Source organism: Schistocerca cancellata, chromosome 1 (genome assembly GCF_023864275.1).
Source record: "Schistocerca cancellata isolate TAMUIC-IGC-003103 chromosome 1, iqSchCanc2.1, whole genome shotgun sequence".
Taxonomy (NCBI): Eukaryota; Metazoa; Arthropoda; class Insecta; order Orthoptera; family Acrididae; genus Schistocerca; species Schistocerca cancellata.
This window is the reverse complement of record NC_064626.1, coordinates 568,468,611-568,483,921: the sequence shown is the minus strand read 5'-3', so window position 1 is coordinate 568,483,921 and position 15,311 is coordinate 568,468,611. Positions and strand designations below refer to the sequence as shown.

Below are 15,311 nucleotides of genomic sequence, written 5' to 3'. Positions count from 1 at the left end.
AGGAATCCCTATTATTACTTTCGGCCCTTGAGATAGCAGTGAAAGTAAGAATATGCACCTTAATTATATCGCGATTACGAGCAACGTGTGGCCCACACTTCCATCACGGGAAGTGCAATAGCGGCGCGTTTCGTTCATTTCATGGCCCAACTTCGCGTTCCAATTTCTCGGGATGTAAATGACGTATTGCAATACAACCAATACCATTATTATAGCGATGTCTATTTTATTGATTGCGTGTGGAATAATATGGGCTGACCATTTAAATAAAAATATAAGTTTGTGTTGAAACCAATATTCATACACGGCTTAGAATGTCTCATAGTATTTACTTTCGCGAGCCTCTGCCGTACATTCACCGTGAAAGCTGTTTGTCAGTATCTGTTGTGGTTCCAGAGATATTAGCGGTGAAAAGTTTATGTGGAACACCCTCTGTGGGAAAGCAGATTAAAACCAGTTCATTCATCCGCAACCTGGAAACCCTACAAGTGATAAAGGATGGCAGGCGGCCCGAGTCCAAGATGTCGGCGCGTCATATTTCGTTCCCAATCGAGTGAGCGCCTGCCACGTGGGGAACACGCCAGCTTTTAGTGGGGGTGTGGTAAAAACACTGTTAAGAAAATTAGGAAGATACGCGCGATAGTGGGAACAGCGCACAACCTCCGCATGTGCAGTCTGCAAGTAATACCAAAAATCAAGGCACGAGTGATGAGAATCTCCATATAGATATGCTAAGGTCCAGAGGTCCAGCCCTTTATGTAGAGAACCACCTGAGACTTTGTGGCACAAAAATATTCCTCTACTGCGTAAAGAAAGGTCTCTGGGCAGTAACATGTGGTGACACGTGTAGAAAACACGGGACCATTTGTTACCCCAATAACCAGACATCTGCAAAGCCACACAGTTGAACTGGTGATGCCAGCATCACATGGATTTCTGTCCCACCCAGATCCTATAAAGCCTTTCAGATCCTCGAACGCCATGTACTCTGCCCTACTCTCCATATCTGCCTCCCGTCCCACTTGGATCCTCTGTGACCTCACCCCCTTCTCACATTTTCTCCTTTTCTTTGCACACATCCTTACCCTGTACATTATGTGCAGACTGGATTCCCCCAACCCCTGGCATCACCTCTCCCCTCTAGCCCCAACCCATTGCTGCGCCTTTACCATTGTGTTCCACCCAGTTTGCATCTCCACGACCTCCAACTCCTTTAACAGTGTACCTTCCAGCGCCTAGACCTCGCAGATGTTGAGCTTCGTGCTGAGATCTATCCCTCCTACCAAGTTTAATCCCACTTTCCCCCTTCCCCTCCTCAGGGCTCCCTCTCCCACCCTTTTCCCTTCCTCTGAGCCGTTTTTTCCTCTCTCCTGTGCCCCCTCCCTTTCCCGTGCACCCCTTCCACATCTCTGCGCTCTCTCCCGAACTTTCATCTCCTCTCCTTCTCCCACCCCGCCCGTCTCCTGCTCCTCTGTGCGCTCCCCGATCCCCTTTCTTTTCATCCCGCCCCCTCCAGCCCCCCTCAGCCTCTGCTCCTTCCTCTCCCCTCTTTTTCCTCCTCTCAGGCCTCCCCTCCCTCGGCAGGTCCCTCCTAGCAGTTTTTATTCTTTGTCGTGTGTGCTCAGTCTCGTGCAGTGCTTTTAAAGTGTTATCGTTCCGGTGTTTTCTAACACTGGCCAACTTTTAATTTGTGTGCGTGACTTCAGTGTATTTTACATGCTCTGCAAATCGCCAAATGTGTTTTTTATCTTTACGTGGACTTTAAAGTCGCACAATGAACGTCTCTGTGTAAGCGTATTTTTTAACCCTCACTGTCCCCCTTATTGTGTTTTTATGTCCACCTTTTTATCGTGTTTTATATGTATCGTTTTCATCTTTTTACTAACTGTATCACTCGGCTGAAGAGCGGCCCACCCCTGCCCTTATGGAGCGGAGGAATGAAATCACAATAAAGGGAAAAAAATCGAGGTTTTTAGTGTAAATTGTAACAGGATAATGCACCGGTCCGTAGGCGACGAAGGACGCGGGTGCGATCGCGGGGCTGAACGTGCTGCGCATCATCAACGAGCCGACGGCGGCAGCGCTGGCGTACGGCCTGGACAAGGGGCTGAGGGGCGAGCGCAACGTGCTCATCTTCGACCTGGGTGGCGGCACGTTCGACGTGTCGGTGCTCACGATCGACGAGGGCTCGCTGTTCGAGGTGCGCTCGACGGCGGGCGACACGCACCTCGGCGGCGAGGACTTCGACAACCGGCTGGTGGGGTACCTGGCCGAGGAGTTCCGCCGCAAGTTCAAGCGCGACGTGAACGAGAACCCGCGCGCGCTGCGCCGCCTGCGCACCGCCGCCGAGCGCGCCAAGCGCGAGCTGTCCGCCACCACCGAGTCCACCATACAGGTCTGCTACAGCGCCACGTGCCTGCGTCTCCATCCTTCCTAATGACGCTACATGTTTTGCCGTCAGGTACATCGGCCAGAATCTGAAGCCACTTTCTCCACCGCCTCCTCTCTCCTTCCACACGCAGGATGGTGCCGTGCTGATGCTACAAACTTTCAGCGATGCTGGAGGAGGGTAAATAAATCAATTTGAGGCAAGGGACCCTGGTGTGGAAATGGATGAGTCGAAAGTTATAAGCGAAAATCGTTCTGCTGCTTCAGACACTAGAGTACGTGTACCGGTACTGTAGTTTCTGAGACTGTAGGTTAGGCAATTTTCGGAGGTGACAGTATGGACGAAAACAAGAAAAAGCTGTCTGTTAGACATTGGCACTAAAATGTACATTTTAAAAGCTACGGGCACTCGTTCCTCTTCGCTACAGTGAAACGCGTCTCTTCTACTAAACAAATGCCCGTAGCTCTTAACGTATGCATTTTAGAACCCATGTTTATCGGACAGTTATTTCTTGTTTTGGTCCATACTACCACCTCCAAAAATATGAAAGTCAAAGAGCTTGCTGTAGAAGAGATTTTTTTCGTAATATCGAAGATCAACAAGTAGTCAAACCCCTTAAGGTATGCATTTTAGGTCCCAGGTTTACTAGACCTGTTTTTGTTTTGGTCCGTACTACAACCTCAGGAAGTTGTTCGATCTACTATCTTAGTAATAACAGAACTGGCACAAGTACTTCACTGTCAGAGATATAAAAACCATTTTCGCTTACAACTTTCGACCCGGTCGTTTCCGAACTAGGATCCCCTCCCTCAAATTGAGACATTCTCTTGTCTGTCATCCCTAAAAGTTATATGTATCATCTCGGAATCATGCTCTATGCTTGTAACAAGCGGGTCTTATAGACTGACCCTTTTTAATTTTTCTCATTCTTATACGATCTGAAAGTCATTGCTCGGAGTTCAGTTTCCTAAAGATGATGATGATGATGATGTCTGGCTCGTGGGGCACTCAACTGCTCGGTCAATAGCGGCCGTATAAAGTCCCAATTTTTACATGGGCCAGTCTAGCCACTGTCACAAATGATGATGATGATGAAATGATGAGGACAACACAAACACCCAGTCCCCTGGCAGAGAAAAATCCCCAACCCGGCCGGGAATCGAACCCGGGACCCCATGAGCCAGAGGTAGCAACGCTAGCCACTAGACCACGACCTGCGGACAGTTTCAGTACGATGCAATTCTCCGAAAAAAGACTCGAAAAAATTGCCCTTGACGATTGACTAATAATGGTGAGTGCATTCTTCGACTTTTTACAGTATAAATTGTTATTCTCGTTAAGCTAAAGCGATACACTAAACATTAATGTAAACTAATTATTATCATTATTATATTAAAACATTTTACAAATTTTGTCATAATTATTATTAAATACTTCTTGGAAAAGAAAAAAAGGAACTGTAACTCCCTCACCCTCGAGCTTTCAACCCTGGATGCGTGCCTGAAGCTACCAAACAGCCATCTAATCAAAACGAAGCTAAAAACACAGACGAAACCCAGTAAACACGCGACAATGCTGAGGATGCTAAAATAGCCGCCGTTAAATATGTTCTGAACGAATACCACTTCCAGTGCCTCAGATTCACGTTGCATTTGACACCGACAGACGGAACGTCACCAGTGTTCAGTAAAGAATATGAAACAACTGTCTGCCAACCTGATGCTTTTCTTCTACCAGGCAGAATCGGTCAAGAGGTCAAAACTAATAAGGAAGTAATAAATTACGTGGAAAGCAAATGGTCAGATTTTTTACATATGTGTACTGATGATTCCCAAACTCATTGGGACTTGGTTGCGAATATTATTGCCCTAGGCTGCAGAAAGCTAAACATTTTTTTATTATCTCCATTAAGCAGCATTTACATTGCAGAAGTAACAGCTGTTAAAGAAGCAGTTAACTTTGGAACTGAAAACCGAAACAAAACAATAATTCTGACTGACTCTAGAAGTGCTTTGGAGCAATCAGAGCATCGAAAGTGTAAAGTTGTTTCTACGATGTGATGGATTTAGTAATGAAAGCCAACAATAAAAATAAATCCGCATATTTAATAAATGGGTAAAGGGGCACTCGGGTATTCGGCATAACGAAGTAGCAAAGAAGGAGCTTCCACTTTAACACTTTCTTCATGTTTCAGGAGTGACAAGTATCTCAGCAGAAAAATGGCTTTTCGTTCGCTTCAGTGCAGTGCAGCATACCAACAAATCCGTGATACGGTCAGAAAAATCTCCCAAGGATTTGTGTGTTATTAATCATTAGAATAAAGTTGAGACATGCATGTTTCCCTCCACACCTCTACAGGATTTGAGTGGTAGACTCTCCCACATGTAGTGAATATCCAGGAGACGATGCAGATCCCGATCGTATCATTTTGAGACATTTCAAATACGCAGGCCTATGTGTCTGCGCGGTAGAAGTCAGGACCAGCACGTCTGAGCCACTGTTTAGCAGCCTTCACAAAGGAGTTATCGTCTTCAAATATCATTCTGCGAAGATATTCCATCAGTTTACAAACGAGTAGGTAATTACACGGTGCCAGATCCTGACTGAGCGGTGGGTGTTTCAATTCTGTACACCCAAGCTTCATGACCTCCCTGGTGGTTTTCTCACTGCCATGCGGTCGGGCGTTATCATGCAACAGCAAAACGTCGTGGTTTTGTCGATTTTGTCGAACGCGACATGTTGAAGCATTCAGGTTTTAAAGAGTTGCCACATACGCGTCACAACTGGTAATGGTTCCGTGTGCCACAAACTCCACAAGCAACAGTCCTTCTCTATGACTTTTCCTACTGAAGGCACTATGTTGAACTTCTTCTTCAGCGAGTTCCCATGATACCATTCCACCACTGGCTTTTCGTTTCCCCTTCAAAACTCCCGCAGTGCCAGATTCGCTACGAAGGCAAAAGTCAGCAAATGTTTTAGGGGGCCCCACGCCAGTGTGTAAAAATATCAAGTTATGTATGATTGGTATTCTACCTACCGACCAACAGAAAGATGGTGATGTCTAAATCTGCAGCGTGTAGTAACAATTTTAGCTCATTTATAAAAGTGAGCGCTGGGCACACCAGACATTATGCGTCGTAAGCTGACAACACCGCAACACCTACGGAGGAATCCCCTAGTGTTGTCCGAGGTAGTCGCAATAACCCCATCAATTACAGTAGGGGTCCATTGATTACCAATAAGAAAGTAATTCAAGTATTACGTATATATTGTTCTAAGTTTACTATTAGGCTCATTCATTTCTTCTGCAATGTATTTACTTTTCTTACAGTACTTTTGCTAAGAATCATCTAGAGTAAAGGTTGCTTCCTTGTTGGTGGACAATTGTTGTACAGTATGTTGTAGTTTCTTGATTCATGTTTTTTGTCAGTCGCTGTGGACTGACAGGTTACAATATTACTGTTCAACAAGAGAAGAACGTATTAAGAGAGTCATATATAATTTCATCTAGTGATTGTTAAATTTCCCGACAGGGAAATGAAAAGCGCTGAGGAATAAGGTAAACTTGTTTTGTTTATGTGTGCCGCCAAGGGTCTATGTACAACGCATACAACTATGTTGGTATAAATTGTCGGTATTTCATCTGATAATAAAATGTTATCGTTACAATTAATTTACTTCCGAATACAATAAAGAGTTATTTGCCATTGAAACACTAGGGGTGGGATTGATTTTTTGAGACGACCCATAAAATAGCATAGGATTCGGTGCCGAGTTTCAAACAGAGCATCCATCCACGCTGGTGGATCCTTGTTTGTGAAAATACGAAAAAAAAATTTCTTCTGTGGCACTAAACCATTAAAAATAACATGTATTGACTCAGTATCTTCGTAGGTAATGGCTAAGGTTCTAGCTTTGTAAACCAGAGGCGCGATTTCAATCCTTATAGCACGTTATTTTTTTTAAAATGGTTATCAAAATGATTGTGGTCTTTTTTATTCTTTTAACCTGATTTTAAATAAAATTCGATTCTTAAATTTAATATCTGATCCACGAATATTTCATTTCAATTACTGCATTAACTTTTTTACTTTGCACAAATTTAATGAAGTTAATTTGTAATTAAAAATTTGATTGCAGTAAGGTAGTGTTCATAAAGACTCAATGTTTTAAAAGTTTGTATGACGATAACCATCCAAGAAAATGTACATATCGTTTTGAGACAACAGTAAAGTGCTGTTTTATTTTATATCCTATACTTTAAGGTCTAAAGCAAATCAATGGCCTCTTCTTAGCATTTGCTAAGTGCCGCGCATTAGCTGACCTCTCACCACATTCTTGCACAGAACGCATCTCCAGAAGTCTCGTAACGTCACAGAATTTCACTGAACAGTGTTTGCGTGTTTCTTTGCGAGATCCATCAACTTCCTCGGAACCCACCTGGTGCAAACCTATTCAACCTCAACTGCTTCAGTATTCTGCACACACTCCCTTCTCCTATGGTCATTCGTGTTGATTGTTCGCTCACTGCTTTTTGTTCGTCATCAGAATCAGATTTAGAATACAGTGCATGTTTTCAGGAATCTGTGTAGTGCTTCGTCAGGCACTGCACATGTGGGCGCGAGTATTGGCGCATCCACTTTCACCAGATAATCCGCTTGTCCAACAGTTAACTGTAGTGCGATCAACAGCGTTTGCTCTTGTGAATGTTTCTCACAGTTTCGTCCTCAGAACACAGGAACTCTATAACAGCATGTTGCCTCAGACAAACATTAAGTACAGCAGTCATCTTGACGAAGTTCCACGACAGTGTGCCTTGCAGAAACAAGTTGAATTATGAGAGGTGTTCAGTGAGTAATGGAACACTTTTTTTCTTCACCAATTTCGGTTAAAGAATACGGAATTGTTTGTGAGATATCGTGAAATATTCCTGCTTTTGCCCCTATAGTTTAATGAAGCTCTGATGGTGGCGGCGGTATACATAGACTTCAAAATGGCGTCTTTAACAGAGGTATGTTCCAAGCTGTGGCGTCTGCGTCTCCTTGGAGTTCACACAACTCGGTAGTGATGGTTGTCCCAGTCGGTACGACGTGGAACGGCGTCCGTCGCTCACGACAACGCTACCCTGTAACTAGTAGAAAAACGCAAACTCCTCGCGTGATTTTCTTTTGTTGTGAGTCCGCGACGGAATTTTCAGCTTGCTCGAACTGGCTAACTGTAGTTCTTCTTTTTATTACGCCCGTTTAGATACTGGATGTTGAATATTAATAATATAAAGTCTTGAATCTTCAATGCATCGACCAAGTCGTGGCCACATTATGGAATTGCGAGGATGTTAAGCTGATAAATTGTTATTCCGTCGTCAAGACGTCGCTACGTCGCGTGTTCAATAACTTCACGATGCAATTCCAGAGGTAACATATACTTAAGCACGGTTCAGAATGCGTCGTAGTCTTGGGACAAATCGATGACTGTTCACTGTTAAATCATCATGAATTCATTCAGTTCATAATATTGTAATAGTCAATTTTTACTAATACCCATGATCGTGTCTATTCAATTATGTAGCCGACACCAAGAATTAAAGTTTGAATCCAATTTTATTGTTCCTTTTAATTAATTGTCCCTACGCTGAGCACGCACACCGATTTCTCACTCAGGGAATTGCTTCCGTTTACATCAGTAATCCTGTCGTTGACGACAATTTCTGACAACTCGGCGCAGTTGTACATTCTTCGTGTTTGCGTTTGTCTATTATCTACTCGAGACTAATAATTGTTTTTCAATGTCCTTGAATGTTCGTGCTTATTCAGCATCACGAAGGCCGGTCCACACGCAACGATCTGTCTGCGCAGACATCGGCGCAGATGTCTGTACATGCAAATGATCGCTGCAAATGTGGTGTGTTCACACGACACGAACCCCAATCTACTACTCGCCCGCCATCTATCGGTGTAGAAAAGAACTATCAGTGGCTAGCGACTACTCTCCCCGTAAACGTCAAAAATGTAATTCAGTTATTTTGAAATATAGAAATAGAGGAATTTCTGTTGTGGTCTATGTTGGCAACTTGTGTTGCAAAAAACATTCAGACCAACCGCAGGAAACAGAGAAAGCGGTCAAAATGGTGTAGACAGTGGCTGCTAAAGCGAAAGCAGTTTTCTCACGTAAATTACTGCGAGAGTTGCAGGGCGAACCTGTTTTGTTTTACATTACCTCGTGTTCCATTTCCTCGCACATTGACACTCCAATTTCATCTTTAATTGTGCTCCTGCTTGGTCTTGGTGTTTCTTGATCCCTAAGAAAGCCAATCAGATCAAAATACCATAACGTTGGCTGGTATACATGATCTACTCCTACACCAGATCTTATAGATTTCTGAACTTTGGATAACTCTTTTCGGTAAACAGTTCGCTGACAGACTTAATTTACTTGACTTGCCTTCATGAACTCATCCTTCAGGACAGCGTAAATAGCTTCACATGTGTTGGGTATTATTTCACTCAAAGCTTGTTTCGATATTGCAGTTGAAAATTCCAAATCCTTGTAGCTCCTTCCTGTTGCTAGGAATCTTAATGTTACCGCCAGCTGTTCAAGAGGAGAAATTGCCTTTCTCAGACAAGTATTTTTTTCTCATAATATGAGGGGTTTCAAGCTTTAAGAGATAATTATAAGTTTCGACATCCATCCGCAAATAATTTCGCCAGTTCGCAACGAATTTATATTTTTTATTACTGTTTCTCTGTTTGCCGAGGCGTCAACTGCCCGCAATTTTTCAATTAGAGCATTGTATGCTGCTGTCTTTTTGTCTCGGTCACTATATTCTTTACTTTTAATCTTTCATAAACATGGTTGGTTTCTAGATATTTCAATGAATTCACTTACAAACTCTCGAGAACACTGACGAGTATCAGCCATTTTAAGGCCCTGTGCGCACAAATACAAACACTAGACTGAGCAAACAGCTGTTTCGCGCCAGATTTGCGGCGATCTGCTGTCCACACGCTCCAACTTGTCTGCGCAGATGTGCTTTGAACCCACAGATTTGAGAGGTTTCGCTCAAACCTCCAACTCCAACTTCCAGGTTTGCACACACCTCAGGTTGGTGCAAATCTTCTGTCCACACGCAACGATCTGTCTGCGCAGATGTGATGTGCGCAGACATTTGCGCAGACAGATCGTTGCGTGTGGACGGGCCTTATGTCCCGTCACAAATCTCACACGATTTAATTTCGTCGCGAATCTCCCTATCTCGTTATCTTGCTAACGGTAAAGATGACTTTGTTTTTCTGAATAATAATTCAGTCTATATCGCAAAACTCTCAAATTTCCGATTAGCTTAAAACAATCTAGTAGCGCTTACATGCATGCTACTATCGCAATAGTACTAGAGCGCGACTAGATAGCTACCAAAGCTAACATTTCCATTTCCGAGTTACACTGTAGTCTCATGGAACTTCCTTTTGGATGCGGCTACGACTCTCTTCTATGGTAAATGTTATCTTTGAGCAATTTACCATCTGGGCTTTAACCTTCGTTATTAGTTATTTTGCAATTCTTTCTTTGATGTTTTTGTTGCGTAACTTATCAGATTCTCTCATTCAGTCTCTGTTTCATGATAAATATTATTATTCACCTGACATTCCTGTTAATCAAATTATCACAAGTGTAAAATTTGTCATCGTAGCTGCCGTCTCCTTCAGGATGACTAATTTTCCTACTTCTTTTACCACAAAGGGTTGTTTATTAGGGTTTCTGTAATTAGGGTGTTACAAAGCAGAGAGCTGTCATTGAGTTTCTTTGACGGAAAACCAGAGCATCGCAGATATTAATAGGCTACGGAGACTTAGCAGTGAACAAAAGCACAGTGAGCCGTTGGGCAAAGCGTCTGTCAACATCGCAACAAGGTCGAGCAAACCTGCCTGATCTCCCACGTGTCAGCCTGCCGCACTCCGCTGTGACTTCTGCAATGTTGGAACGTGCGGACACTCTCATTCTGGGTGGTCGACGGATCACACTCACACTCCTCTTCGTCAGATTGTAGCAGGGTCATTTGTCGGCGCATTTTATCGCTGTAGCATGCCGATTGGGCTGCACTTACAGACAACAAGCTTCGGGCCTTGAAACCTCTTCCCATGGCTTGGACGTCCTCCTCACGCCCTTCTCGGCGGGAGGAGGTAGTTTTGGCCCGGTTACGAATTGGACACTGCCGGTTCAGCCATCGCCATCTGCTGACGGCTGCGCCGGCGCCGTTCTGTCCATGTGGGCAATTGCTGACGGTCCGCCACATTTTAACGTCCTGTCCGGATTTTAACACACTGCGTCTTGATCTTGGCCTGTCATGTACTCTAGAAGCCATTTTAGCGGATGACCCACGAGCAGCTGCTCGCGTTCTTCATTTTATCAATTTGACAACCCTCTCTAAGGACATTTGATTATGCTGTTTTCTTTTTTTAATCCTATGCCACAGTCTGTCTTTTATCGTGTTTTCCGTTTCGTTGCTGTTTTAAACTTGTGACTCGCGGTGCATTCCTAACGTAGTCTGGGCGCTAATGACCGTTGAAGTTGTGCGCCCTAAAACCACAAAAAAAACACTCCTCTCTGCTCAACTGTATGTCTCTGTTGATAGTTTTGACACTCTCATCCACCAGTTGGGGTACGCAAAGGAGTGTGCCCACTGGGTTCTTCGCCGCCTAACAGCTGACTGTGAAGAGCAATGAAGGACCATCTGTACGGAACTGTTTGTGTAATTCACGAGGAACAGTATGCAGCTGATCAGTAGCTTATTGGTACGGGAAGGCTTTGGCCCTGACGTCGACCATGAGGGAATACAGGCCCTCCCAATAAGGTGGGGTAAGGCAGTCGCATAGAACGGAGATTATGTTAAAAAGTAGGGTTTTGCAACAAAAAATAGTGGGGAACAATATGGTGTATTGGAATACTGAATAAAAGAAATCGGCTTTCAGAAAAAAGTTGGGTTATTTATTGAACGCCCCTCGTGAATTTGAATACAAGTGGGAGGAATGTTTCTATAACTTCTGTGAATGACAAAGACGCGCATTTCTTTTGCAGTGACCCTCGCAGTTCGTCCTGGGATCTCATACACGACGTGCACTGGACAAGCCGTTGTAGTCTTTGTCACTGGGTTATAGGTAGTATACATACATCTGTCGACAGGTGGACGCGCTGATGGACGGCATCGACTTCTACACGAAGATCTCGCGCGCGCGCTTCGAGGAGCTGTGTATGGACCTGTTCCGGTCGACTCTGCCACTGGTCGAGAAGGCGCTGGCGGACGCGCACCTCAGCAAGGCGGCGGTGCACGACGTCGTGCTCGTCGGCGGGTCGACGCGCATCCCGCGCGTGCAGTCCATGCTGCGCGACATGTTCAACGGCAAGCAGCTCTATGCCTCCATCAACCCGGACGAGGCCGTCGCCTACGGCGCGGCCGTCCAGGTCCTCTCAGCCGCTTCTTCTCACTATGAACTTGCTCTGTAGGCGTACACTATGAAGACTCTCTGGGCGTGGTTGATGGGAGAAGCGGAATGGATACACGAGGCCTGTTCAGAAAGTATCCGACTTTTATTTATGAAATCAATCTTTATTCAGGTACAATTGTCGGACACTAGCCACATTCGAGGTAGTCCCCTTGAGCTTATACACACCTCTCCCAACGCTGCTGCCACTGAATGGTAGTATGGTGCAAAGTCTCTGTTGGTATGGTGCGCAGCTGCTTCAACGAATTCTGCATAGTGCCTTCCCTGTTCCGTAATCTGGTCCCTTTCAGAGTATTTTTCAGTTTACGGAAAAGCCGGAAGTCACTTGAAGCTACGTCACAGGAACAGGGAGGCTGACAAACCACAGCCGTGTTGTGTTTGGCAAAAAAGCTCTGAATTAATTGAGAATAATGAGCGGGTGCATTATCGTCGTGAAGTTACCAACTGCCTGCTGCCCACAAGTCTGGCCGTTTACGTTGAAACATCCACTCAGAAAAATTATGAATTACTGTGCTGGTAAACCTCTTACATTATTTGATGTGCAGACAGTTGAGCAAAACTCAACGTACTCAAACAGTTTTCTCTTTACTTATTCTGATCATCACAAAACTGAGTCACAATATTTTTAGCGCAACGCAATCTGTCTCTCAATAATCCGTACAAAAGAATGGCCCTGACTAACAATAACCTATACCTTTCATGAATCACTTACCTCACTAAAATCTTCGTTACTCGAACTACTGCACTGCAATACAGCGAGCGCCAATACTGCCAGCTAAAAAAAAGATTCTAACTGCTGAAGACACTAACTACTGATAGGCATAGCTAGCAAATGAAAGATTTTTATAGAGAACAAACAATGTATTTACCTTAATAATGTTCAATATTATATCAACTCATGACATCCTTCTTTAGAAATTTCCTTTTTCTGGCGGACACACGTCCAGATCGTCCGCTTATAAAGTCTCGCTGCTTCACGAAGGCGACGCAGATTGCGACCGAACCGCCGAATCTTTCCATCAGTAAATGGGGTATGTTCTCAGCTGACTCGGTTGTTTTAACCTCCTCCACTGACGGAATGACCCGCTTCCTAATTACGTATGTATAAAACCAATACGGACTTGTAGCTGTCACGCCTTTGCGCTTACTGCTACGTATTTTAACTGTAAATAGCTCAGTCCTAATGGTAAGAGGTAGTGGTGAATTCTCGTTGTTAATATTTGAATACAGCACAGCTGCCACAAGCTCAGCTCACTTTTACTCCACTCCTACCCTCGCCATTGCACCACATTAACTAGGTGCTACGTGGACCTTGCTAAATTCACTTGCGTATACATTTTTGACCGTTACTCGCCAGTATTTACCTAATGATTAGTACACTCCTAACCGGACTATTTCCCTAAGAGCTGTGATGATTGAACGGGTTCGATCCACGGCCTACAGTGCCCTACAGTTCACACGGTAACACTGCCTACCTGACCCACTTAACTTGGTAGTGAGCTTATGTATCCAATCACCACTGCTAGCAGCAGTGGATAATCCTATCAGCACGACGAGAGCAGCAGACTTACCGTCGAATCCTCCTGAAAATACTTATAACTACGGTCGCCAGCTCTGAAGGAGCAAAAGAATAAATCAATTTTTGGCTCGTTTCAAAGTGAAATGGCTTGAGTTGAATTTAAACTTAATTCTGAATATTACTATTTCTGATCATTCTAGATGATTCTACAAAGCAAATACTCTCTCAATTTCTGTGAGTTGGCTTGGTAATTACTACCAAGACAGTTTATGCAACTTGGGTTAACAAAATTCTGTCCTTCAACTTATTTAATGATTTTGGATATTACTCTTTGGACAATTGATACAGAATTATTTAAGTGACTTTACTTGAAAGGTTACTCAGAAAAATTTAAGTAACTATAAATAGGCGACTCATTCTGGTGTGACCATTGCTCTTTTCAACATTCTTATACGCTAAAGTATTCTACAACCAAAAGAATTGTAAATGAAAGAGGCGATGGTGGCCTCAGTCTGATTTCACTATACTATGTTTGAGGTTACTACACTTTACAATGAACAACATGCGTCGTAATTTTACTCATTACTATATTCTGTCCTCTGCACTTGCATAAAAGAAAACTGGTATTTTCCTTTTACATGTATACAAAGTTCGACTTAACAATTGCAAGCAGTCTTGCCTTGGGTAGACGTGTCGGTGCTGGTGGTGAGATGCATGTGGCTAACGCAGCTCTTCACGCCTCATGCCCTTAACGGCGGCTGGAACTACGAGCTGTAGCACTCGTATAAGCTACTGCACGTCCGCCATAAAATCTGGGCGCAGGAACTCTTACAATCAGCCCCAGTGGCATAGAGGCGGCTTCAACAACCATTCGTCGCGTTTTACTCCAAAATCGGCGACGATATTCGCCTCTTCTCTGTTGCACAATCACTTTTGCGTGAGCACAGTTACGCACGTCCGATCACGTCAACACTCCCCAGGCCATTCCATTGTTCAGTCCCTGTGTCTGCAGCTACCCCTAGCTACGCTCGTATCACCAAGAGTGGGGGCGTTCCCCTACCACCTTTTTACCGAAATCATTTAGTATTTAAGAATATTTATATTTATTACCCTGGAGTTCATACCAGTCATAATGATTTACTTCTAGCGCTTTACAACATTAAATTATACAGTAATAACTTATAATTACCAAGAAAAAGAATACATTTGACTCCAAGAGCTTAGTGCATTGTCTGACAGGTAGCGCTAATTCCCAGTTTCGCCAATAGATGGCATCAGGGTGCACTCCCTGGCAGTCTCACACAAGCGCGCCCGTTTCCGACGCGCGGGCTCCAAATTACTGTCAGCCCACCATCATTTCAGTTCCGTTACACATGCCCCACTTCTTATTGAAGTATCTTACAGTGATGATTCAATAAGAAGTCTCTCCTATAATGAATCTGAAATGTTCGTTAAGCTTTTTACCAAGGGTTTTCCCTTTATTACTGATACACCTCAATACTTATATTACATATTTAAAATTAAACACCAATTCTTTCTCTCTTTCCTGCTAAACATTACATAAATGATTTACATATATTCTTTCCAATTTTCTTACTTCTAAACACAGTACACTTTAAACATATTTTTTACAAAGTTTTAAATACACTTCTTTTATCTCAGGCAAGTACAACACACGTTATGTGCCTCTTACTTTGTAGCCCGTCCTTTTCACTTTACCTCCTCACTTTTCTACCTCTTCCACAACACTTATTTACACATCTATTAAGGCTTTCTTAGAAGCTCAGTCTTTCCCAGTCTGTTTAGTCTCTACTTAAACTAGAAGTTTCATTAGAATACTGCAATATATTTTAGTGAGCGTTTACCTTTCACATAGAACAAAAGAAATAAAACTATTTACATATTG

The 15,311-nt window shown here is 43.6% G+C and overlaps 1 protein-coding gene across 1 annotated transcript in view; it reads left to right on the top strand.

The window, feature by feature from the left end:
• Nucleotides 1-15,311, top strand: part of LOC126161817 (heat shock protein 70 B2-like) — a 160,501-nt gene that overhangs the window by 84,587 nt on the left and 60,603 nt on the right. Inside the window, exons 3-4 of the mRNA XM_049917921.1 lie at nucleotides 2,012-2,395; nucleotides 11,567-11,845. Coding sequence (XP_049773878.1) covers nucleotides 2,012-2,395; nucleotides 11,567-11,845 — 663 coding nt within the window. The remainder of the gene's footprint in view (nucleotides 1-2,011; nucleotides 2,396-11,566; nucleotides 11,846-15,311) is intronic.